This window comes from Paralichthys olivaceus, chromosome 3, assembly GCF_024713975.1.
Source record: "Paralichthys olivaceus isolate ysfri-2021 chromosome 3, ASM2471397v2, whole genome shotgun sequence".
NCBI classification, from domain to species: Eukaryota; Metazoa; Chordata; class Actinopteri; order Pleuronectiformes; family Paralichthyidae; genus Paralichthys; species Paralichthys olivaceus.
In genome coordinates this window covers 18,740,016-18,766,130 of record NC_091095.1, presented here as the reverse complement: position 1 = coordinate 18,766,130, position 26,115 = coordinate 18,740,016, and the positions used below count along the sequence as shown (strand labels likewise).

At 40.5% G+C, this 26,115-nt stretch overlaps 4 protein-coding genes across 14 annotated transcripts; all 4 read right to left on the bottom strand.

The window, feature by feature from the left end:
- Nucleotides 1-4: 4 nt before the first annotated feature.
- On the bottom strand, nt 5-4,986 carry LOC109625752 (flavin-containing monooxygenase 5-like). Of its 3 annotated transcripts, none has more exons than XM_020081182.2 (10): nt 4,709-4,986; nt 4,232-4,364; nt 3,533-3,721; nt 2,772-2,937; nt 2,437-2,579; nt 2,105-2,301; nt 1,807-1,942; nt 1,419-1,638; nt 1,035-1,107; nt 5-475 (listed from the first exon to the last, which is right to left on the bottom strand). In XM_020081182.2, exons 2-10 carry the CDS (start codon nt 4,361-4,363, stop codon nt 97-99), a joined length of 1,635 nt encoding a protein of 544 aa, XP_019936741.2. In that variant the 5' UTR covers nt 4,364; nt 4,709-4,986; the 3' UTR covers nt 5-96. The 3 variants fall into 3 exon arrangements, with proteins under 3 accessions (XP_019936741.2, XP_019936743.2, XP_019936742.2); XM_020081184.2 differs by having other exon boundaries at nt 4,738-4,878; XM_020081183.2 differs by having other exon boundaries at nt 4,689-4,789.
- Nucleotides 4,987-6,145: 1,159 nt separating this feature from the next.
- Nucleotides 6,146-12,877, bottom strand: LOC109625237 (flavin-containing monooxygenase 5-like). Of its 8 annotated transcripts, XM_069522329.1 has the most exons (12): nt 12,009-12,139; nt 11,598-11,672; nt 11,308-11,469; nt 10,960-11,148; nt 10,702-10,867; nt 10,431-10,573; nt 9,638-9,837; nt 8,761-8,994; nt 7,822-7,943; nt 7,679-7,751; nt 7,498-7,567; nt 6,146-7,417 (listed from the first exon to the last, which is right to left on the bottom strand). In XM_069522329.1, the coding sequence occupies exons 3-12, from the start codon at nt 11,437-11,439 to the stop codon at nt 7,094-7,096; spliced, it is 1,653 nt and encodes a 550-aa protein (XP_069378430.1). In that variant the 5' UTR covers nt 11,440-11,469; nt 11,598-11,672; nt 12,009-12,139; the 3' UTR covers nt 6,146-7,093. The 8 variants fall into 8 exon arrangements, 6 of the variants coding, with proteins under 6 accessions (XP_069378430.1, XP_069378429.1, XP_019935948.1 ...); XM_069522328.1 differs by lacking the exons at nt 11,598-11,672; nt 12,009-12,139 and adding an exon at nt 12,739-12,877; XM_020080389.2 differs by lacking the exon at nt 11,598-11,672 and having other exon boundaries at nt 12,009-12,511.
- A 448-nt stretch (nt 12,878-13,325) lies between these two features.
- On the bottom strand, nt 13,326-18,419 carry LOC109625342 (flavin-containing monooxygenase 5-like). 2 transcript variants are annotated; one of them, XM_069522325.1, is made up of 11 exons: nt 18,292-18,419; nt 17,666-17,808; nt 16,779-16,963; nt 16,512-16,677; nt 16,069-16,211; nt 15,773-15,972; nt 15,477-15,612; nt 15,176-15,395; nt 15,015-15,087; nt 14,644-14,896; nt 13,326-14,360 (listed from the first exon to the last, which is right to left on the bottom strand). In XM_069522325.1, exons 2-11 carry the CDS (start codon nt 17,799-17,801, stop codon nt 14,211-14,213), a joined length of 1,662 nt encoding a protein of 553 aa, XP_069378426.1. In that variant the 5' UTR covers nt 17,802-17,808; nt 18,292-18,419; the 3' UTR covers nt 13,326-14,210. The 2 variants fall into 2 exon arrangements, with proteins under 2 accessions (XP_069378426.1, XP_019936112.1); XM_020080553.2 differs by having other exon boundaries at nt 16,779-16,967; nt 17,670-17,808.
- A 42-nt stretch (nt 18,420-18,461) lies between these two features.
- plpp6 (phospholipid phosphatase 6) lies at nt 18,462-25,489 on the bottom strand. The gene is made up of 2 exons (XM_020081403.2): nt 24,829-25,489; nt 18,462-22,273 (listed from the first exon to the last, which is right to left on the bottom strand). The coding sequence occupies exons 1-2, from the start codon at nt 25,307-25,309 to the stop codon at nt 21,906-21,908; spliced, it is 849 nt and encodes a 282-aa protein (XP_019936962.1). The 5' UTR covers nt 25,310-25,489; the 3' UTR covers nt 18,462-21,905.
- Between the last annotated feature and the right edge of the window lie 626 nt (nt 25,490-26,115).

Genomic DNA, 26,115 nt, shown 5'->3' with positions numbered 1-26,115 from the left:
CGTGTTTTATTTAAAATGTTTTATTTTCATTCAAACAGTCTAAAAGCATGATCTGCCTACAAAACCTTAAAATGGACACATACATAACCATGCAGCTTACTGAGCAGAGGAGAATAAGCAGAGAGGCTGCTTCTTGTAGCAGAAGCAGCACAACATTGTAACACCTGAGAAAATCATTGCGATGCTCAGTCTAGAGGAGGGTTTGGGCTCTGGTTGTGGTACTACTCTGGTCCTGAAGGGTTGAAGCACGCGCTCCCACTGAGTGAGAATGGCTTGACGGGCACCAGCCCACCGGCCCGGTCCAGTCAGGCGGTACTGATATGGTGTACATGGACCTAGAAAAACCTGCATAGCCAGTCTGGGGTCCTTCATCATGAGCCACGGTATGTTTGGTCGAGCCCCTACCTGCTCCGCCAGAGAGTCCAGGTAAGGTATGTTCTCCACCTGCAGGGGGTTACGCTCAGAGCAGGCAAATCTAAAGAGGGGGGAGGGTTAAAACAAAAATGTGTTTCAGTTGCTTCAAATTTGAAGGAGGAACATTTAAGACATATTTGGTCAAAGGATGATATTGGTAAAATACTGAGGTGTGAATACAATTGTTTAATTGAGTTATACTAATATATAAATACAAACAAATTCTCCTTTACAACAAGTATAACTGCCACTTTTTCACCAGTGAGTGTAACCCAACATTTTAAAATCATCATTCTGTTTCTTTCTCAATTTATAATTAAAGCAAGGAACAGAAACAGGAAATGATGTTTTGCTCCTCCCTGTCCTGTAGTGTCATTATGTTTTATGAAACATTGTGTTTTACTTTGTAGTGTTTTGACCCTACAGGCCACAGTCAGATTGGCTCTGTGCAGCAGAACCGACCAATAAAACCAACAGAAATATGGACAGTTTAATGTCTAAGGTGGAATTGTATAATTCCCTTTACAGTAAGATAAGATCTTTTTAAAGGTCCCATGAAATATGTCAGAGTGCTTTTTGATTCAGCATATTTACATTAATTAATCATTAATCATTCCTACCTCTGGTGCATTGTTGTGGTGTCTTGCTGAATTTCCTTCACCATGGTCTCCTCTGAGGGGAGGGTAGATAAACCTGCATGGGAGAGAATTCAGTCAAATTAAAAAAATTTAAAAAACCACACACAAAAACCCAAAGAAGACACATTTATACTTCAGGGATTTTGCTATCACTGTAGCTACTGTGGTGCACCACTTCATACATATTATACATATAATGTAATTATTCAATATGATGATTGGGAAGAAACAGTCTGGTATAAAAGGTTCACGGTTAAAATATCACACATATTGAGAAATGCTTTTTTTCAAGGTAAGGTATTGTATCTTCTCAAACTGTCACTACACACGTAAATGTAAAACCCAGTTTATGTGTTGTTCTTTTACCTTTAAAAACTCTAGTAGCCCAGCGGGCCTGCATCTCAGCCAGTGCATTGATAGCCCCCAAGGCGTGGATGAAGCCCACCACTGCCAGCGTTGGCTGGGTGAGTCCGGGAGGAAACACGTGTTTGTAGAGACGCAGCCTATAACCACATTTAGCCTGCAGAGCTGAGGGCAGGAAGGGGAAGCTGTAGTTGTAGCCTGTGGCAAACACCACCACATCCACCTGTATGAAACAAATATAACACTTTAAGATGAAATGAATATGAGCAGTAAATCATTTGTTAGAAGGATTTTATCCTGCGAATTGTCTCATCCCCCAGCTCCTATCCCCTATAAAAGAAAGTTTTGCCTCTGTAGAAAGAGAATCTGTAAGAAATGTACTAATACTCACGTTGTTTATGACACTCCCATCAATAAAGACCACACTGGACCCACTGAACTCCTTCACGTTTGATTTCACCTGAACACGACCTGCGATAATCCGAGCCGGCAGGTCGTCATTTACAACAGGAATCTGTGCAAAAAATCTGCCACAAGAACACAAACCCACACGACATCATTACACTAGGAATTCACTAATGGCAAGGCCGCACAAATATCAAAAGGAATATATATATATTTGATATTGTGGGGTGTGATCAAATATTATATAATAAAATTAAATAAATGTATCTACAGTATCTTGATACCCGTGTTTTGGTTTCAGGCCGTATAGTTTGTGGTCAAACCATTCGTTCAGCTTCTTCTCCAGCATACTGTTGATCCATGAGGGGAAGAGCTTCCCTATCATCAAATGCATTCGAGAAGTCCCCACAAGGTCGGCGGGAAATCCCTCCTGTCCAACGCGGCTGACAACCCATGCACCGCTCCTGGTGCTGAGGTACACCTGTGGGTCATGTCACACCGTGAGAGGAAATATCCATTTTACACTGTCAGCATTACAGTTTGTTACAGGTAATATCAATTGTACACTGCTGTATTTGAAATTAAACCAATACTTCAAAAAGAGGTATTTCAGTACCTTCTCAGCAACTCGACTGATATCAACAGCAATATCACCTCCAGAATTTCCAATCCCAATCACGAGCACTCTTTTCCCCTGCATCCCCTCAGCACTGCGGTACTCCCAGGAGTGGAAATATCTGCCTTCAAAGCTCTCAATACCTGAAACGGTGTAAGAAGAGAGATAATGTACCTTATTAAGCTGCATTTAGAGAACATGTCTGTAATTCTTTTACATCCAGTTTAGAGATCACCGAGTAATACCTGCAGAGGTGAAGCAAGAATACAAACAACCACAGTGTGTTTCTCGCTAACGTGAAGGTATACTAGTATACTATTATGAATCTTGGTTACCTGTGAAGTCTCTGAGTGGCAGGTGAGGCTGGGTGAAGTGTCCTGTGCAAACCATCACTGCATCAAAAACACAGGTCTCCCTCTCACCATCTCTGCTCTTCGTCTCCACCTCCCATCGGCCTGTTGCAGCAAAGTCTGGGGTCTGCTTCACACTGAGCACGGTGGTCTGGGACAAGAGACACAGTTTTATTAATGCATTCTACATAAGAGTCTTCAAGCAAGGTTTTTATATTGTAATCCAGTGTAGGAATATACATCTTAAAAATACACATCGACAAAATCTAGAATTGCCGCCCTGTAAACGTATTCCTCCAACCAAAAAAAAACATGTTCATGATTCTGACCTTTAACCCTCAAAAGATGTTCTTCAGATAACATGTTCGCAAGCCAAGAGTTTTTTGAGAGGTCACAGCGACCTTTGGCCCACCTACTATCACCAGCACAGAGGCATCAATAAAGCTTCTGAACAGTGATAGAAAATATAGGTCTTTGTCATGCTTTGCCCAAAAAAATGTTTATTTTTATAAAAACATTATGTTATGTTAAAAACCATCAAAATACACAGGGTGAATCAGGACATTTAGATGTAATTTAAAAAAAAGTATGGCACTCTTTCTGTCCTCCAGGGAATCACTAAAAAGATACTTCTTAACACCAACAGAATCTCTCAATGTCTAGTTTCATCATTTTCACATCCACCGTGATTCATAGTCCTAATAGACGTGTGTTACATCATAATATTTCTCCTCTGGACCACTGACCTGGAAGCGAATGTGTTGCAGCAGTTTGAACTCCTGCACATAGAGGCGCAGATACAGCAGCACCTCAGAGTGGTGCATGTTGTTGGGGAGCTCAGCAGGAGGAGGGAAGTCACTGAACGACATCATCTCTTTGGAGCTGTTGATGACCACCGACTGATAGATGTTGGCCTGTCCAGGCTCTGGCTTCTCCTGAAAAAGATATGATGGACATAAGATTCACTTCTCTGCTTTGTCAGAAATCTAAATCCAATAACAGGACTTTTAAAATAGTAGATAACTGTGGTGCCTGTCTGGATGTAGCATGAACTGCAGAGACTTTAAGTATGATCCTAATTAACAATTTCAAGCTCTGGATGTTTTTTATTGTATTATCAGATTATAAATGAACAGAGTTTGATTTCTGGTGGAAGCTCACAGTCTTGTAGGGAGGTCTATGATTAAAAGTGTGTAATTTTTTGTCTATTTAACTATTAGTGTGTTTGCATCCAATCCGTGGTTAGCATGTTCTGATTTAGATCAGAAACATTATTATCTAACATATTAAATGTTGATGTGTTCATATGACAAAACAATGGGTTTTACTTTCATTTACCATCAGTTACACCTTCACAGACTAAAAACCTGATTACCCCATTATTAGAGTTGCTTGATATACAAGAAGTGGAAATATGGCCTTGGAATAAAAGCTTTCTCCCTCACCTTAAATCTCCACAGTCCTCCAATGTCATGGCTGCTCTCAAAACACGTCGGCTCCAGGCCTTCATCCAAACAGGCCTTGATGCTGGTCAGACCTGAAGGTCCCGCACCGAGCACTGCCACCTTCTGAACCATACTGGCGAGGAAACGCAGCAAACAGCCACGGAAATGAGCGAAAGAGTGAAATTAGTTGTTTTGTACTGTAATGTGAAGCCATTTCATGATATGTGTAATGACCTTCACACTCTTTATTTTTCAGTCACTGATTTGCACATAGTGTGATTGAGTCAATCAAGATAATTGTGTTAAATCTAGAATGAGACAAAGGTAAACTGTGCATATCTCAAACACCAACACAGAAACATTTCCACAAACTCTCACCAAAATACAGAATAGTTGCAATTTTACCAAAGAAAATGTTTTTAGATTTCATTGCTTTGCACCACAACTAATAACAAACCTTAAAATATTCAAGGTTACCTCTTCACTGGGGGAGATGAGTCACTTACAATGTCCACTGATGTAAATGTCTACCCCCCTCTGGTTGCGATCATTTCAGAGGGCATGCTCCTCCTGTTCCGTTTGGGTGGTTACTGTTTTCAATCCCCTTTGCTGAGGTGGAAATACAAGAGCAACCTCTGACCGAGAGGAGTTGACGCTGACAATGACAAACTTGGACTTACACATAACACATACTGTGACATTTCTTAGCTTTTTAAATAAAGCCACCGCTGTTCCACTTGCAAACATCAAGTATATGCAGCTGCGGCCGTGCGTAAACCACACCCACTACACGCCTACTTGAATTGGCAACACGGCTGCGTCCAAACCACCTGGTGGCAGGATAAGACATTACACTGTGAAAAATAGATTCAAACTATTGTATTTATCAGTTTTAGCAGCTATTAAGCAAAGACGTAGGGGGCAACACATTCATCACCTAATAACACTGACACCACATACTCTTTGTGTTCTTTTTTTTTTGGTCTTATTGAGGAATGAACAAGCCAAGCTAAACAAGAGGCTCAGTTTAACAGTCTGTTTTTAACAATCAAAGTTCTACATAGTGATATGATCACTAAAGACAAAGTGCATATACATTTTAATTCCTCAGTTTGTTGTTAAGATAATAGAATCCATAGGAAATGTCAACATTGCATAAATCTAGTAAACCTGATAATTGAAATTCTTCCTGTACTCCCACCCTATGAGGAATCTCAATATGTATCTAGAGGAGTACTTAAAATGTATGCTCTAAATTGAATGACACAAAATGCATCACTTAACCACCAGGAATGAAGACTTTATGACTGCACTGGACAGCGTGTCGTTCTTTTTTAACCCAGGATAATGATCAACTCTGACACAACCTGACAAACTGAAGTGTGACGCAGGGGAGTTAAAATACCACTGTAGTGGTTAAAGTGGGGAACTATTTCTGCTACGATGATAGCAAAACAGGACAAAGTACAACACCAAGAAGGTTAGGCGTCCTCAAAAAGATAAAGAACAGTTGAATGTAAGTTAAGACAACAACAATCTAAGAAAAGATTCCATGAAGACCATTAACACAAGCAGTTGTGTGCAGTGGCAGCTCCTAACCTTAAGGTTACCTGTTTAATGGTTAAATACATGGATCTGTGTCACTCCGGTCATTTTAACACTGAGTAATGCTGTTCACGTCACATCTCATGTTGTACTGAGCAAAAAGTGTGAGTGAGTCTTGTTCTGACTTTTTATTTGACAAAGTTTGCACCGGAGCCAGAGGTCCTCTGTCAGCTGCTTGTAAGGTGTTTCTGAGTGACACACACTGAGCTCATGAGAAGGTTATTTCCTGTCTGATCAGAGCCAAATCAAAAACACACTGTTTTAATACTTCAATTCATTAAAAAAAAAAATCGACATTGACTCAAGAAATTTGACAATAAAAACAAATTATTTATTCATTCATCATATAATTCTGTAAATATATATATTTTTCCAACTTTTGGTGTTCAGTTGATCTGCTGTTGTAATTAAATGTCTCTCTGGGTTTCATAATAGCAATCACTTGGAATTAACAACCAACCATCCAACCAATTAACCAGCCCACCAACCAACCACTTGACCAATCAATGTTTCTTTTTTCAATAGAATTACCTGTTATTTATAACAGATCGAGACTTCCTAGTGAACAAATGTGAAATTTCTACTCTGCTTTATCAGTAAAGGTCTGGATAGAAACAATGAATCAGACAGTACAGTAAAACAGCAGGGGGAGAAAAGCAAGGCTTGTTGTGCCATCTGGAACATAAACAGGTAGAACTTGATCTTGAGGGTATTCAAGGTGAGGAGTAAGTAATACCTTGAGCATTTGTGAAAAGCAGCGCCACATAAAAAAAGGAGAGTTGCACATATTATACTGAGAGTGGCAGGTATAGTTTTACCTGCAGGAGCATGTCTGGTTGTGTTTTGTCTCATGGAGGTTGTGTGAGAAAGGTGCACACCTCCAGTCTGGTATGTAGGGTAGAAAAAGCAACAGGACAAAACACCAGTGTGTTGTGGCACAAATTCTTCTCATGTCCTTATAACCTGTTTCCCTGCAGGGTTTATGGGGGCTGAAAGTGAGTCCACATATAAGGTATCCTAAAATTTGGTCATGGAATTAGCAGTAAATTTATAGTAATTAAATGATCCACAGCTTCACAGTGAAACATTGTCATTTCAACAATCTGAATTAAAAGCAAATGAACACAAAAAAGTTGATGAATTACTTCCAAAAGGTACATGAATCCAGCAGATAGCTACTTGTCTGTGCACAGAGAAGCCTCTAGTCGTCATGTTCTTGTGGTTTAACCAGTCAACCAGGTGTCCCTCAAAGAAAATCTATCTCCTCTCCAGAATCTCAGTTGCACCCTGCAGCACTGGAAGATTTTTAGACAAAAGTACAGCCATTATCACACTTCCTCCCAAAGTGAGCAGCCGAGGGAGGGAAAAGACAGACGACCCAGGCTCTGGTTCTGGTATCACTCGGGTTTTGAAAGGCTGAGCAACCCGCTTCCACTGAGTGAGGATAGCGTGTCGGGCTCCGGCCCATTGTCCAGGTCCAGCGAGACGAAACTGATAGGGAGTGAATGGACCAAAGACGACCTTTGCCCAGAGCACAGGGTCTCTCAGGAGTAGTGCAAGAAAGTTTGGTTGAGCTCCTACCTGTAATCGGAAGTCTAATATAAATGCGTCTTTCATATGTACATGGTAACACAGTTTCACCTGAAGCAAACTGAACTGACCTCCATTGCCATGAAATCCAGGTATTGGACGTAATTCACATTAAGAGCAGCTTGTCGTGGGCAGGGGTAGCTGAGAACACAAAGGAAAGGAAATAATTCATCCATATACAATTAAAATCGAGTTTAATTATTTTCTATCCACACACAGTGTTGGAAATATCAGTGTGTAAATGATCTCTACCTTTTCATGGATCTCTGTCTATCAGACTCAATGACTTCCAGCATTTTCTCCTGAGAAGGAAGATGCCTCAAACCTTTAAGGTAAACAGTGCAGAGTAACACATCTTGCTCATTAATCCTTTTTGTGTAAATCTGAGTATTTACCTGAAAAGACGTTAACAGCCCACCGTGCCTGCATTTCTACTGTGGGCATGATTGGTCCATTTGTTCGAAAAAATCCTATGATGGCCAGTGTGGGGTGTTGGAGAGAAGGAGGGAACAGTCTCCTGATATTAAAAATAATTGTGGAGAGATGCATTGAAATTATGACATTATATTACAACAAGAAGAAATTGCTCCAACAAAATGAAGTTCTTCATACATGAGTGTTAGATGTACTATTACAATCTAGTTCAATACGTAATTATTTTTGGTGTATACTGTGTTATGAGGCGTAATGACGCATCTCCACTTCCTCCCACTATCCAGAAATGAAGCCAAAATCTCTGCTGCCGCCTTGAGTCCGAGTATGTGGTGAACGGGGAATAGAGCCGCTGTAGGTCCCGGTGATACCCATGCTTGACCAATCACAAGTCAGTCTTAGATGTCAATCATGATGTTTCACCCTGTTATTAAAGCATCAAATAACCAAAAAAGGTGTAATAAGAACTACCTAATATGACACAAACCATCTGTGAGAAAAAATTACTTGACTTGTACTTTGAATTTTAGTTTGGTCCATGTTCCATCCACCAACATGGAGGTGGCCAGTTTATGACCTATACAGCAGCAGGCCACAAGGCTGCAATCAAAATGATTTGGCTTCACTTTTGAGGCAGTGGAATGTTATCCAACTTTATATACAGTCTATGGTGGTCACATGTTAAATTTAGTTTTTTCACTAAAATGTTATAAAATGTCCACAAATAATGTAATTTTGTAGAAAGTCTGTGGACTTTTTAATCAAAGATTAAATAGTTTAGTTCATAAATGTGCTTTTCAGAAGGAATTTAAATAAACCAACCAATTATTACATTTGTATATTAATGTGTCCATGGACTGGCTTAATAAACGTTATCAGTAGTATCTTTACAACACACTTACTTGTACAATGTCAACTCTCCATTTGTCCCATCAGACAAAGCTGGAGGCAGGAATGGAAAGCTTTCATTATATCCAGTACAGAAGACCACAGTATCGATGTTCTCCTCCACTGTGCCATCGTCAAACACAACTCCCGTTTCCACAAACGCTTTCAGGTTTGGCTTCAGGACCAGTGCCCCTTGGAGGATTCGGCCAGGAAGATCATCATTGATCAATATCCTTCGGTCCAAAATTCTGTGAAAGCGATGAAATGTTAAACACAGAAAATAAAACTTTTCTCTCATATTACGGACTAAAACAGACCTCACATAAGCCTTTTTAGACATGAATTGGACATTTTCAGGATTTGGCCTTTAAAATATAAAGAACGCATCAGGAGATCCAGAGTCAGAAATGTTTACAACCACATTACATGATGTAAAACATCCACTGATTTTCGTTTACCCCATATCAACACTGGCATTGGCCCATACTTTGAAAAGCTCTTGAATCCTGTTGTCTTTGTTACATGTAAGACACCTCTTTTTCATCCTGTAATATTTGCATTCTTCCAGTTTCACATCTGTTGTGTATTAGACTTTTCCTCCATGTGAATATTCCTCAGATGTACCTGCTGTATTGTCACATGACACACTTCAACATTTTACAGACATTTTACTTGGGGCTGGCAGGAAAATAACACAAGCAACTGATTGTGGCATACAGTCTGAAACCAAATTCGGACTCATAACTTTGGTACAACTATAGTTTATATGGTGAATAAATGGTATGAATTGGGAATTTAAAGATATAATGGTTAAACAGTGACATAAAAAGTTGTGCAACAGGAAACAAGATTCATGTGTCAGAGATAAAGATGCAGGTAAAAAGGTGTCACCTGTGTCTGGGCTTCAGACCATACAATCTGTGGTCATATTTGCGGTTCAGTTTTCGCTCAATTATCCAGTTGGTCAGGGTCTGGGGGACCAGCAGTTGTAGGATATTGATGCGTCTGGATATATTTATCATGTCCAGAGGCAGACCATTGGTAGACATCCTGCCAATCACCCAGGCCCCTTCTCGTGTGCTGAGAAATGTCTGTCAGAGGGAAGAAGATGGTGTGAGCTTATGCATATGTTCTGTAAATGTAGCATTAGATACCGTAAAAATGAGACACATTAAAAAAAAATGTAATGAAAAAAAATGAAAAATGTGTCTCCACTCGCTCCCGTTATGTAGAAATGCCATCTTGTGCATTGGAAGCCAGTCTGGGCAGACACGATCGAGATGGAGCTGTGGTAGCGAGACCCCCCCACCAATCATGAGCCAGTCTCTGCTGTTACATCGAGTATGACCGATACTGCAGCCAGCCACCAGGTGGCAGTTGAGAAGCTTAGGCTTTACTTTTGGTGAGCAGTATGGTCTCCATTTTTATGTACATTCTATGGTCTCTATACAGTTAGACAAAAGGGATGCTGATGGATGCATGTATAGACATTTTCTATACACTTCTACACTTTTTTGCCATGTAATAAAAACTTCACACAGTAAGAAAAAAGAATGTGTCCCTAAGGATAAACATCATTACAAAAATTTACTGGATTAGTTCAAAGCCCATAACTGTTTCAGGACCACGTGTATATGTTGTCAAGAAGCATTGGAAACAACTATTCAATTCTTTTCTGTCTTACCTTCTCAGAGGATCTACTGATCTCCACAGCAATGTCCCCTCCAGAATTTCCCATGCCGACCACCACCACCCTCTTTCCTCTCAATGCCTCTGCATCTTTATATTCCCAGCTGTGAAAACACCTGCCAGTAAAAGTCTCATATCCTGGAGGGAAACAGAAGGTGCAGTGGCAAAGGAAAACAATAAATTGAGCTCATTCCAAGAAAAATCATTCCACTTCGATCCCTCAGTGTGCTTGATAATGCTGATAAATCTGCTGTTTGTTGACTGACCTGGAAAACTTGAAAGCGGTAACGATGGATGGCCGTAAGGACCTGAACACACCAGAACAGCATCAAAGACGTGCCATTCTTCCTCTCCATCCCTGTTTATGGTCACTACATCCCACTGACCGGACAGAGAAAACTCTGGCTTTTGTGTAACACTCTTCACCGTTGTCTGAATCATGAGTGTGCACATTGAAACATGTTAAGACTTTTGATGCTACATAGGTTTGTGTGATAAATCAGTGACACTCTTGGCGTGTTTACCTGAAAGTTGATGTATCTGAGCAAGTAAAAGTGCTCAGCATAGAGCCTGAGGTACTGCAGGAGCTGAGAGTGGAGCATGTAGTTTGGATAGTCATCTGGCATGGGAAAGTCACTGAAACACATCATCTCTTTTGAGGTGTTGACCACCAATGAGCGATACAGGCTGGCTCGCTCTGGCTCAGGGGACTCCTGATGACACAAAGCAAAACAAGATATGAAGAAAAAAATCACTCTGATGAAGAAATTTTGTCATTTTATCCAATGATGACAAATTATGTTCCCGCTACGCAAACTTCTATAAAGAAATCAAATATGAGGGAGGCTCTGAAAATCTTCCCCCCTTCTCACCTTAAATCTCCACATGCCACCAATGTCATCACTGCTTTCAAAGCAGACAGGTTCCAGGCCCTCATCAACACAGACCTTGATGCAGGCCAGACCTGAACTGCCTGCTCCGACCACCGCCACCCGACGAACCATCACTCAACACGGTTTTACCGATTTTGGATACTATAGAAGAAAAAAGACTCACAACAAGCAAAATAAAGCGAATAGATAGCTAAAAATAAAGCTTATGAACTATGTATTATTAACATCATCTTTATCCAGTTAGTTTTTATAGGGTAACGTTTATCTACTTAAAAGTAATTTTTGGGAGCTTTTTGATTTAGTTGCCTTATGACGTTTCAGTGGCTCCTGCACACAAACTGTGACTCGCGAGAGACAGGACAGCAAAATTAAATACCGTAGTTTTTACAATTCTTACGGTTATGAAATCGTGACGTTATCAAACCGCAGTTATCGTAACACCGGTAAATCCCGACATCCGTAGTTGGGACTAATTATTGCTGAACCGTAGTTTTGTAACCAAAGCCTGCGTCAACATGTGTCCTTTGTCCTGAAGAGAAAGGACAGCTTCCGGAACTAAGTCTCCCAGGGTCCTTCATCTCCACACCTTTCCCCTTAGGTTCTGGGACTATCATGTATAAGCTACGCATTTCTTTTATATAATTAACCTCTGATTTGAAACAACTAAGTAAAAGACTTACAGAGGTGATGCAGGCGTAAATCAGAAACCAGAGAGCAGTCAGAACTCCACCCTCCAGAAAACAAGTCCAAAGTCTTAAATCAAGAGCGTTATGTTCAGACTGAGCATTACTTTTCATCAAAACCCGGCTCTTGCATACTGTTTGCACTTAAATTTGCTCTGCTTCTGCTCAAACGGTGTGCTTGCACTCAGATATATTGTTGCTCGCACGGATTTCCTGCGCTCCAGCTCCAGCCCTTCTCCGCACTCGGGCTGCTTTCTGTTTACTCGTGAATCGTCTGCTCTTGGATTTCACCCATATACAGTCTATGATTTCCCCCCGGCGCTTGGAATTTGGAAACAACTTCACTTAACTCAAAAGTTTAATCCAGTTATGAAACTATTGAAATAAAAAAACTTGAGGTCCTTGACTCTGCTGGTGCGTGTTGACTGTCGATCCGCCACTTGAGTTAAGTGATGTCGTCTCACGAGCGCACAGAAAGCAGCCCGTGTGCGGAGAAGGGCTGAAACTGGAGCGCAGGAAATACGTGCGAGCAACAATATATCTGAGTGCAAGCACACCGTTTGGGCGGAAGAAGAGCAACAGCAACAAAACGAATTCAGTTTCATGAAAAACATTGAGTGCAGATACACCAGGTAGGATGAACAGACACTTTACCATCTACTGTTTATAAAAAGCTCTGCACAAAACAAGCACACAAATGACAGTATAATGCAGTAGATTAGTTTACCAGCATTGCAAATAGTTTGGTTTGTTCTGTCCTCAGAGGAGTCCACTGAGAGAAGGGCTCCAACTAACAGAGGGGCCCAACAGTGCTGGAGACTGTGTTTTGGCTCAGGGTGGAGTAGCTTTATGGGCTCATAATGCCCATAAAACCTGAACCACCTACATCAGTCTCTCCACCTCTGCCCACTATTTATCTGATCTACGCAATACAAGCAATTAGTGGCAGGAACACACCTCTTGGAGGCAAACTGTCAAAGGTGCCCAATCTCCCAGTGTGTGGCCAAATAACCCAGGGACTTCAAAAACTAAACAAAAGAAGACTTTTCAGCTACGAACGCTTCACTAGTCTTTACCTGTAAATAACTACATCTCTGAGGTGACATGTTTCATATAGGGACACTGTTAAAGCAGCACTCGCTTTTACAGGTAGGGTGAGTTAATAAAGCTTGTAACCAAATTATGTTGATTCAATATACCTTTCTTTTCTCTAAAGTCTGGATTTTTCCTCCCTAAAGCACATTTTTCCTATCTTCCTTTCTGTAAGTATTCTTTTGTGTTTCGGAGAGTTGGACCAAAGAAGACACCCAGATCAGTTTTATTAGGTTTATGAAGTTTATTCACATTGGAAAATATTGCCTATTAATAGTTTGTTAGAGTTAAATATGAGGTAAATAGTCTGGTGAGCTTACTTGTATTTGCCCATTAGACATTCACTGAATCTTGACAATCAATTGTCATTTCTGTGCTGTCATTTCTGAATCAGACAGATTCAGTTAATCTGTCTCTACCAACTAATTCAAAATCTCTTAGTCCACCTGCCAACTCCTATGTAGGAGGTAGTGGTACTTTCATGTGGTGCAGGGATATTGGGAAGGTTAATGGGTGTGCAAAGTGTGAGACTGTGACTCTAAAACTCTTTCTGTTGCATTTGCCAGTGTTCATTCTTTTCAATATTTATTTATGACTGATTTACCCCAAATAATGGATTTTGTTGGGAATAGGAATAAAATGAAATTAAAAAGACATTGTTGCATAAAACATTTTTAGAAGAAATAAAGTGTTTAAATATATCAAATATAAAGATACAAGTATAACTAACTAAGACATTACTCCAAATTAATTACAGATTATATTATAATCACAAGATAAATAGCAGTGTATTATAACTTAGGTGGATTTCTCAGGGTTCTAAAACTATAGATATGTTGTTTGATGTATGCATTCCTGTGTTTTTATATGCCAATCCTGTATGTGTGCATGCATTTTTAGGGGTCCTGTGCTATATTGGCAGTTTTTGATGCTTTTGATTTTGCCTTTATGGCCCATATTTAAAAAAGCCTCTCCAATATTTTGTACCTTTTGTCAGCACTACTTTGCTTTTATGACGAGACAATTAATTTTCCCCTTTGACATCATATTGGACCCAAAAACACACAAGACACTGCTGTGATTTGATTGAGTGCAGACTCCGGAGTATTAGACTGTCTGTGGATGAAGTTTGGACAGCAGGGTGGACATAGCAGTCGGGTAGTGCACATGGACGTAGTAGACAGTGGCTCCTCCGGCCATGAGTGTCAGGCTCAGCTTTAACAGGCGGCCAGCGGTGGATGGCTCATGCTCCACCAGCTGGAAGAGATGGAGTAATGGTTTTTTACATTTGGATACTGTACTTTATGTTAAGATAATGTAAGATATATATTTAGCATCAAACTTAAAGGTCCAGTGTGTGAGATTTAGGTTGAGTTTTTATGACAATTAAAGGCTACCACAGGTTCTCTTTCATGTTTGGAAGGAGAGGGTGAGGTGAGGGGTGTTCAGCTGCAACATACAATTTCAACAATGGATATCACGAAATTCTACACATTGAACCTTTAAGACTTACAAAGAAGAAAAAAGAATAATTTCAGACCTTTCTTGTTTTCAGGGGCTGGTACATGCGGTCGAACTGGGTGAAGATTGCTTTGCGGGCTCCGGCCCATTTCCCCGGCCCTGTCAAGCGGTATTGGTAGGCTGTGACTGGTCCCCAGAAGACCCTCTTAAACAGAGGGTAGTCAGTGAAGAAGAGCCAGAGGAGATTTGGGAATACACCAATCTCTCCAGCTAAGTCATCCATGTAGGTAACAAAGTCCACCTGCAGGGGTGTCAACTTTGATACGTTAAAGCTGTGGGGAGGAGAAATCAGTCGTGAATTAGTTAGAAGTTCAATGTTAAAGTAAAAACAACAATGTTGACAATATTGGTTGTAACATTGGTGAGGCAAATTGGTACTGGGAGTTTTACTTTTTCTCAATGTCCTTGGTGTCCTTCTCAATAGCCTTGATCATGGCCTGGTTTGAGGGCAACTTACTTTGTCCTAAGGAGATAAAATCAGTGGACAGACAGAGGTAAATATGCCGACATGTATTTTAAATGCAGCTGATAAACTGGACATGCTGCCTCACCTTTGAAGACGCGTGCGACCCAGCGGGCTTGCATTTCAGCCTGTGGCATGATGGCTCCAAGGGCATGGATGAAACCCACAACAGCCAGAGTTGAATGCTCTAATGTGGGAGAAAAAATGTGCTTGTACAGACCCACACGGTGCCCTGACTTGTATATTGCACTGCTTGGCAAGAAGGGGAAATCGTAGTTGTATCCTGTTGCGAACACAATTGTATCCACCTGTAACAAAAAGGCAGAAAGTTAGTGATAATATATAATAATATTATTTTAGGTAATTCTTATCTTATGTAATTCTCTGACTTTTTCAACAAAAGTGCCATCCTCAAACACCACGGTGGAGCCACGGATCTCTTTCACATTCGGTTTGACAGTGACCGCTCCGGACAGAATCTTCATGGGCAGATCGTCATTGATCACTGGGATCTGGCTGAAGAGCCTGGTGAGGCAGCAGAAGAAGGACGAACAGAAGACTAAGATATTCTGGTGAGATGCAGAGGATCTCCTTCTCCAACACATCACACTCTTCCTCTTTTTGCAAAGAGTTTATGCCTTAATACCAGAGAGCAAAATCCTGTGTGGTCCTGACAGCAACCTACCTGTGTGTGGGTTTGAGAGCGTACATGGTGTGGTCATACATGGCATTGAGTTTCTTCTCGCCGATCCAGTTGAGGACATTCATCGGCAACAGCTGGAACAAGATGTGGACGAAACGTGTGTTGTACTTCATGTCCACAGGCATGCCATTGTCAGAAACCTGACGGATGACCCAGGCACCGCGACGAGTGCTCAGATACATCTGCATGATGAGAAGGACGGACAGATCACTACCTGCGCAAGCAATCATGAATCAATCCTAACAAAAGTCAAGCACCATAAAAAGTAACTTCCTCACCTCCTCAGCTACTCTGCTGCCCTCTGTTGCGATGTCACCTCCAGAGTTACCAATGCCGATGACCACCACCCTCTTCCCGTACATGTCCTCTGGGCCCTTGTAATCCCAGCTGTGGAAGTACTTCCCCTCAAACGTCTCAATTCCTGCAACACCACAGATGAATTTTGTTCCTCTGCCCATTGTTTTCTTGATGCGGGTTGGAACACATTTTGGATTCCGGTACGTAACATTTTGGAAAATGTTTGTGTGCACACTATTGAACAACAAGTTGATAATTATGTCATTTTTTCCTACTATTTTAATGTGTGATGAAAAGGTGTTGGAATCTCATGCCAAAAAGAAATAATGACGACCAACATGTTGCAACAAATTCCTCAATGCGTTAGATGAAAGTGGAATGATCTTCAAAGCAAAAGGAAGATTAACAACAAACATGGCTGTACCTGGAAAATCTTTAAGTGGCATGTTGGGATAGGTGTAGTGTCCTGCGCAGCAGATCACTGCATCAAAGACATGACGCTCCTCCTGTCCATCTCTATTCTCAGTTACCACTTCCCACTGACCAGTGCGGGAAAAATCCGGCCTCTGTCTGACACTCTTAACCAAGGTCTAAAATGTTAGAAAAGTAAAATTTACATGTACAGTAAAATTGAAATATCTGACTTCAGCAAGTCAATATAACAAGCCACATGCTTCTCTCTGCTCGTTACCTGGAATTGAATGTGCTGCAGCAGTTTAAAGTGATCTGCATACATCCTGAAGTATTTCAGGATTTTAGCGTGATGCATGTAGTTAGGGTAATCAGCAGGGATGGGGAAGTCACTGTAGCACATCATCTCTTTGGAAATGTTGATCGTGAGGGAACGATAGATGCTGGCTCTGTTTGGCTCTGATACTTCCTGTAGAGAAGAGGTTTCAAATGACAAAAGGAAAAAGAATAATAATGATAAGGTTGACCGCTGTATTCCTAATTTATAAGTATTTCTTTCTTAATCCTTCTCTTTAACAGTAAAAGGTCTTATCAGCTGACATCCTATGCATTGTTTCAATGCCCCTTAAACTGGCAGTGTATTCTCTACAATCTTTACATGGCAGACTTGTGTAAGTTACAGCACTTCACTGCACGTCCAAGGACAAGATGACCTGTGAGTTCTACCAGCAGAATAAACTGTCCATATTTATATAGTGCTTTTCTAGTACAGTTTTACATTCACACAAACACATTAACACAGTGCAAATAAGGGCAGCACATTTTCTATAAGAATGGAACAGCCACCAGGGGCAATTTCAGGTTCAGAACCTTGCCCAAGGACACTTGGCATGTCGAATGGGGAAAACTGGGAGTGAACCACAGGCCATCTGGTTAGAGGTCAAACCACAGCTGACAAGAATGCTGTTTTGTACTTGCATGACTCAAGGTGATACATAAAATGTGATGTGCTGTGAGTCCATCTGAATCCAGCTGAATTAAACTACAGAAAGACCTTTGACTGCTGACTTTGCTCAAATTGCTGCTGCAATGCTTTAATACTGTTGTACATTAAATAATTGGGGCATAAATCAAAAACGTTTGTCAGCATTTGTTCTGAATGGTGACTTGCCTTGAACTTCCACAGTCCTCCCATATCATCGCTGCTTTCAAAGCAAGTTGGCACCATGCCCTCATCCAGACAAGCCTTCATGCTGGTGAGACCACTGGGACCGGCCCCAATCACTGCTACTTTATGCACCATAATTGAGCTGCAGGAGGAGAACAGAAACATTTAATTTGAACATTTAGATTTAAGCATGTAGTTAAAATGATTCATTTTCATTCAGTATTGAAATGATGAAAATATTTTCAACATGTCTTATATCTTTCTAAGAAATTCTTCTTGTTCTGCTCTTTCACATAACTTAGTAAAGGTAAGAAGAAGAAATTATTATTAATTAAAATCATGTACACTATGAGGACATCCCTTGATATTTTCTACTTTGCAGGGCTCCTTGGCTGTGAAAAAATCCCCAGGAATCCTAATTCCACTTGCATTTTATCATCTTGCTTTACCCATACATTCATCTTAATATATGCTGGGATGTGCACTATGTTTAAATCTTGTACCCAAAAAAATTGAAATATGGAAAGTCAACTTCTCTGCCCTTCCAACGGTCTATCAACAACCATTTCTCATCATCTTTTCATACAGTGGTGAATAAGAATATGCATTAAGTTTTTCTTCCTACCTTTATCCTTGTGTGTTGATCAAGAGCGACAAGCCTCTACAAATCACAGGCTTTTATATGGACACTGCGAATTTCATCCTCTGGGGGTGTGTTCACCGAAATCTGGTCATACCAGAATTCACTTTAGGTCCTCTGAGTTTAACAAGGTTGTTTAAAAAATATGAGACAGGTTCTGATTTGTTCCCAATTTAATCAAAAACCACCACTACAATCAAATCATCCAGGACTGGCCATTCAGAGAAAATAGAACAACAAAGTGGAATCACATCATTACAGACATATGTACAGAATACGCATTAACAATTTATATTATACAGCAGGCAAAACTGAGTGCAGTGAAGTATATTGGAGCTGGCTTCATGTTTATTTAAGAGCTGAATAAATAAATGCATCTTTCTTAATGATGTGTACACATGTTCAATATGCAAAATCTATTCCTAACACAAACACACTGAGCCTGTAATAAACATTTTGTCCTATTTTTCAGATTCTTCTCAATATGAAAATGTAAAACAAGGGAAAAAAAATCAATCATAAAAATCTTTTGGTCAAAATGTTCACTGATATCCAGCATATTTTGATTTGCCACAGAAGTACAAAGAAATGAAAAGGCTGCGAGCTGCCATCGCATTATCTTATCGCTGACATTGGGAAGATCATTGGTCACTTATTGCAGAATGAGGGCACAGCATAAAAGAACTGTGTGCGTTGGGGCACCAGTATATACACAACAGTCTGTTCTTTTACTCTGGTTCATACCAGATATGAGGACAAACTGGTTCACAGTCAAAAACCCTTTCATAAAGTGAAATGGAGTGCTAGTAAAGGCTACTCACACACAATGGTGAAACATTTGATCTGTCCACTGAACTGTAAACAGCTGATACACAATTACACTGAAACCAAATATTCACACATCTGAACAAAGTAATAGTAACTGGTCTCTGGCAGTGCTAAAATGAGTGTGTGTGTGTGTGTGTGTGTGTGTGAAGTGCACAATTGGTTGTGCAACATCTTGACCACTTGCGTAATTTATGGTTAGAACATTAACGTTGAATCTCAGCTTTGGCACTGAACTCCCAGTCAGTGGGTTGGTGCGTGGATATGGTTTAATCATCAAACATGCTGATTCTAGGAAGTAATGTGTGCACCTGACAACCAATGAGACACGAGTGATGGTAAGGATTAACCTGCAGATATACGTACAATGTGTAAACATAGACATGCAAGGATCAGTAGATGTTGATCCACATGGTGATGTTTAAAGAGCAATTCATTGGGTCGAAGAGTCATTTCATCATTAATATTTTTCAAGGACTGCCTTTTTTTTTTTCTTCCACCAACATAACATTGCAAAAATCAGATAGGTCCTGACTAGAACAGATGCAGAAAAATATGTTTATCTTCCTTTTTGATAAAGATTTTAATTGGAAATGCCTCAGTTCTGTCCTGTTGAGTTGCTACATCACATGCAGCATCTATTGCACTCCTGTCTGCCCACACTTGCGGTTCTCTATGACGTGTTTTCCCAGTTAAAAGTTTTTTTTGTAGTTTCTCCTCACTCTCGAAAGTTAAGGGCAGAGGTATAGTCACACCTTGTTAAGCCCTATGATCAATAAAAATTGGATTGGTTGCTAGACTCAGGAGCAAAATCTTTAAACTTGACAGAAATAAATAATGTGACATTTTTACTTGATAAAATTTTAACCATATCTTCCAGCTCTAGTCTGATCAAAAATTATTTTACAGCTTTCTCTTCATCATCAGTTGCAAAACTACTTGTTCTGCTCACTGATCCATGAACCCTGGCCCATGAACCCTGGCTGTGTGCCAGTTCATCAACAGATAGCTGAGATGTCATCACCCAAACCTGGTGCCAACAATAAAAATTTAAAATGCCACTTTAGTTGGAACAAGTTTTTTTCAACACAATTTCTGTTATTTCTCCAATATTCTATCAGTATTACAATCATTTTTGGATGGAGATTTAGAATGAGTATTATGACTCATAGCCAGAGGTATAACTGAAAACTTTTAAGGTATGTTAATTTGCCTCCTCCCCTGTTGCAACTCTGTTGCAACTCTGTTGCAACTTCTTTCCTAGGTCAAACTCTGGTCAACTCTGGTTCAAGTGAGTTTCTTTGTCCTGAGAAAGAGAACAATGCTACAACTTTGTGTCAAATCAGTCAGAGGGTGATTAAACCTGAACAGTCACAGATCTAATTTTGTTGCCAAACTACAGACCACTATTATAAAAAAAAAAAAAAACTGCTGGGATTTCTCTGGCTAAAGCTTTGTCAGGATTGTTTTTTTCTGTTTACTCCACGTGTTTGCCTTAAATAAATAATGTTATTTAACTTCTAACAGCAACTGAAAAGACAAATCATAAATGTACAGCCATTATTGTTGCTCAGAAGTCAAACAGAAGATCTCCTTTACCATCAGCCCAGTTTAACAGTGGTGACCCCTCTCCAGGCCTTTACATTGTAGTAAATGGAATGCTCATTGCTTTCCAGTGAAAATGGGAAGAAAGACTCAAGTTCATTCCATAAATAATATTCCTTCCTCATATTGACAAATGTATTGTACAGTAGTTCTTTAGCCTTATTAAAGACATTGAAATGGTCATGCAAGAGAAGAGGACTCCAACAAACACACTTCTTCTTCTGACTGTGAATAAACTGTTGACACATTTTTTAAATTAATTTTGATTTTAGTAGTGATTCTTTGATTGAAGACATATCTGATATGACGACTATTAAGTGCATGATGACACATTTTGTAAGTTATTTATTTGCATTCCCTAATAAGGATTAAGTTGTGTAGGCTTACTTTTAATAATTTAAGTTAATTAGCAATGTTTTATGTGATACTTTCAATTTTTGTGTGATGTTGTCAAAGAAATAAGTAAACAAAGTGATATGGATGTGTGAATAGATGTGTTCACTTGAGGTGAACAGGATCATGAACTGCCAAGTGGGAGTCTCATATCTCTTGTATCAAGATCGGTTCCTATGGAATTTCCTGAAAGAAAGAAGACAGGTGAACTAAGGCAACTAGATGTGATCACACAAACCTTTGCTATAGTGAATACTGTGATACTGAAGAAGGAATTGAATCAGGTATAACAGTTTAGAGTTGAGTTCAAATGATGCATCATTTACATTTATATAATTGTATTTAATTAGGTTATTTGCCTCTAATTAGTATATACTGTGTAATTAAAGTCTAGACAGAAAATAAATATTTATTTTTGAATTTAATTCACATTTACCATCATGAGTTATCTCAGCTATTCTCCTAGAAGGAGTCTATTTGGATTGACATCAAATGTATACTTGCAACCAATCTAATTTCCCAAGTTAAAAGAAACTGTCCCACTTAAAATTTCATATTATCCATGAATCAGGTTAACTGATGTGGATTCAGGAGATAAACTGGTCAAATCTGCCCCCTTCTGGTCTAAAAAAGAAGCTCGATTTAAGACAACAGAAGAAGAAAATATGTGTGTTAGAGATTTCCTCTCAACCATCAATCGTCTCATAAAAGGTGTGCAGGTGCTCTTACAATCAGGATTTAAACTGCCACGTTCCCTCCTCCTTCAGTCTTTTGAGTTAAGCTAACTGTCCCACCATTCCTTGCAGGGTCTGAGGTGAGAGCCACAGCATCTCCACCAGGTTGTACTGCCAGTAGCCCATCCAGAACCCAAACATCACATCAGTCACATTGTGCCTGCCCAGCATCACTCGGCTCAGCCCCACCAGGCCGACCCACAGCAGGACCAGGACCCTCAGCGGAGCGGCCAGCACGAGGTGAGCAAGTAAAAAACGTCCACACATGGCAGCACGGGTGGCATGGCCGGAAGGGAAGGAGTAGCTGTCCACGGAAAAAGTGGCGAACATGTCCATGCGGTTATATGATGGCCGACGTCGACGGACCACTGCCTTAACAATGCCAACCAGGATGATATCCAACAGCAAGGCTAAAAAACAGGAAGAGCAATGTTACAGAATAATGTGTGAGGAATCTGTTTTCATGCAATCACAGTGAAACTGATAAACAGACATGAAGCACCTGAGTTCAATAAATAAAAAAGGGGTCAGTGGTGGTCAAGTTTTGTTTTAATTAGTTATTTGATGCCATATGAACAGGGTGAAACGTCATGATTGACAGTTGAGCCTGACTCGTGATTGGTTGAGCATGTGTATTGGCTTAACATTAGCACTACTGCTACACACCACGATCATTACTGTGCAGACTCTGATGCCGAATGATATCAAAAGTGCAAGATGACGATACCCACATCCAGGATATCTTAGCTTCAGTTTTATACAACGAGAGGAAGTGGAGATGCATTGTCCATCTTTATATACTGTCTGTAGTATAATGTAATTGGTGGCCAGAAAACTTAGTAATTTGAAAGGTTAGATGACTCAGTCAGTAAGATGGAACTGGCTGGAATAAATGCTGCAAAAAAACACTATTTTCTCTCAAGGTTGGCGTATTCAAGATAAATGTGTTATTTTCTCATGAAGAGTGAGAGCATTCACTACAGCACACTGGACTCTTTGTGTCATTGCATTGAGCAATGAGATTTATTAAGAACTGCTGAGTGAGAAGCAAAATGGTTTTCAATTAAATTATCATGCAACACTATTTTTATTCATGAGTGAAAACCCTTCCGGTCAAACGAATGCGGTTGTTTAAAGCTCTGGTTGATAAGCAGAGTTATAAGCATCAGGCTAAAAAATGCAAAAAACATTTATTCTATCTTTGAAGTGAACAAACTGCTGCATGCCGTTTCATTCCGGTTGTCTTTACGATCTTACTTCTTTTCTCCAGACATTTCTTTATGCTTGCCTGGTTTGCAGAGGTGAATATCTCATAAAATCACCAAAGAAAATCACAAAATCTCATGTGGTAGTTTAGACAAATCTATCATAATGCAAAGGACCAGAGGCCATGTTTACTAAAATATCATACATAGCACAAGCAATAAAGTGGTTTGTCCTCATACTTCTGACAATATGTAAACTTAATTTATATTTATAATTTGCTCAAGCAGCATCTGTATTGACTGTTAGAAGGCCAATCAGTCTCCTTACATTCAATTTAAGGGCCCCACATTTTTTTTTCATCAAGATCCAAGAATGATTCTCTGAGAAAATGGTGAAAACATTTTTTGAATGGGTTCTTCCCTGACCCACACTGCATCCTTCCGCCCAGTTTTGTGGAAATCCATTATTTGTGTTTGTCTTTGTGTATTTTTGGCCTCCACCTATCAACAACACGATGTGTTTAAGATGTTTTCTGTCATTTGAGGTGGTTCTTTTCAGGCTGATATTGGTTCAAGAGTTCATTTGTCCAATTAGTTTCCGGTTTAATTAGTTATTTGATGCTATAAAACCTGAATGAAGCCACATGATTGAAAGCTGAGACTGACTCGCAATTTCATAAAGCAACTGAGGAGCCGTCACACGAAAGTGAACAAGAGGTTCACCTAGGTAAAGGGCAGAAAGGACAAACACCCCCCCCCCCCCCCCCCCCCCCCCCCCCCCCCACACACACACACACACAAAGACAGTGAGGTGATGGTCAGAGGAGGCATATGAGGCACTGCAGGCATGTTTCGAGGTGCCTGACTGGGGTGCACTGTGTGAGCCGCACGGACAGGGCATTGGTGGGCTTTCAGAGTGCATCACGCATTACATAAACTTCTGTGTGGACTGCAATGTCCCAACAAGGACTGTTACTCCATACTCAATGAGAAGAAGAGTGCTTTCAGACGTGACAACAGGGAGGAGCTGAGGACTATTCAGAAGGACCTGAAAAACAAGATCAAGGAGGCAAAGGACAGCTACAGGAGGAAGCTGGAGGGGAAACTCCAGCACAACAACATGAGGGAGGTCTGGTGTGGAATGAAAACCATCACCAGCTACAGACCAGCTAGCAGCAGAGGAGCTGATTCTAATTGAAAATTTGGAGCCACAGCATATTTAGCCAGGTTGCAATTACATATGCTAAAAGTTTAACCTGATCCAGGCCATACAAAAATTATAGTTATTGTCTCCTCCACACAGGGTTATTAGCATACAACTGTTGAAATATTTTATTTTCTAAATGCACTGGTATATGATGAGTACGCAGTATCGGCAGATATCCTAGGTCCAGGTATTGGGATAGTACTGGGAAGGGAAAAATAAAAACTATATCTGATGACCCATGTTTGGTTTCCAACCCAAAGGACACCACACAGTAGAAGTTATGAGTGATAATAATAACAAAGCGTGGTGGGTTGGAGATGAGTTGTGCAATGCACAATACATTCAGGCACCATATCACTGAATCAGTTTGCAAAGCTGAGGGATACAGATGACAAAACATATGTAATATGACAGCTGGAGAAAACATGCAGGTTATAGGTAGTGAAAACATCTGGATCAAGGCCAGGGGGGAGACCATGTGAAATGGGGAGGTCTCCTCTCACTGGGTTTTAACCCCCTGTAAGGAGACATGTTAGCAGAGATGTTGTTTTACCCATGAAGAGGTTGAGCATGACTTCTTGTCCTGCAGCACTGTCGCTCTTGTACAGACAGTAAGCAGTCCCAACCAGCCAGGGGATGCCGTGTCCGGATATCTCGATCAGCTTCATCAGGGGGCGCATGCTGCCCCACGACGAGTCCTCGCAGGCGCACACCCCCAGCTGCTTGGACAGCCACAGGTCGATGGCGAGCAGGGAGCTGAGCGCTACGCGGATGAAGGACGGGTTCAGCCGTATCCCGTCTTCGTCCGGCGCCGAGCCCGTGGAGGAGCTGGAGCCCCGGCGTCGTGTGGGGCTCTCCGAGGCCCGGAGCCGAGCCGTGGTCGGGTCGGAGCCTTGCCGCTGAAGGAGGTGTGGCGGCGGCGAGGAGCGGTTCAGCGGCTTCGTCAGTGACTTGAAGTCGTAGCGGCCATTGGAGCTGCCGAACACCGGGCTTCCTCCGCTGCGAGCCATGTTTTTAGCTTTAGGAGACGGCATGTTGTCTGTGAACGTACCGGTGGAGAGTGACTGTGCAGAGGGAGCACCGCAGCGCCAGATGTTCTGCAGCACCAGATGTTCTGCAGCGATTTGATAATCTGTCGCGTCTTCTGCTCTGGCTTCACTATTGACATTCCGGCTGCCGTAGTTTCCATCAGGAAGCTGGGTAACCCGGAAGTACTGTAGTGCAAGTCAGATAAGAGCTTGTTGAATATTACTCATATACTTTATATTATTAAAGAAGATTCAATGTTTACTGTCTTATCTCCTTTAGCATAGGAATACAAATGAAAATATCAAAATGTTATCATAAATGGATTGATTATCCTTTCCAAAGTACACACACACACACACACACACACACACACACACACACACACACACACACACACATATGTACATATATACAAACACACTTATTGAAGATTGAAGAAGATTTCTTGTCATTCTAAAACATGAGGTACATGAGAGGGAGCGATATGTACTGAGGTCCTGGTAAACAGCAATGAAATAGAAGTAGAATCCAAAAACCAAATAAATACAATGAAATCAAACAATAGAATCTCAAACCAAGCAAGGATAAAAACAACTTAAAAGGTGCAAATGAGGATTGATAAATATGAGTATAAGTATTATTGCACATGAAAGAGTCTCTGGTGTATGTGTGTATATATGCATATATTCTGAAATAATAATAATGTCATTATTATATAATGAAAATAATAAATGGCATTAATTTCTGTATTTATAAAGTATTTAAAAAGGAATCTGGTTCATCACGTCATTCTTATTTTGATTTAGTGTAG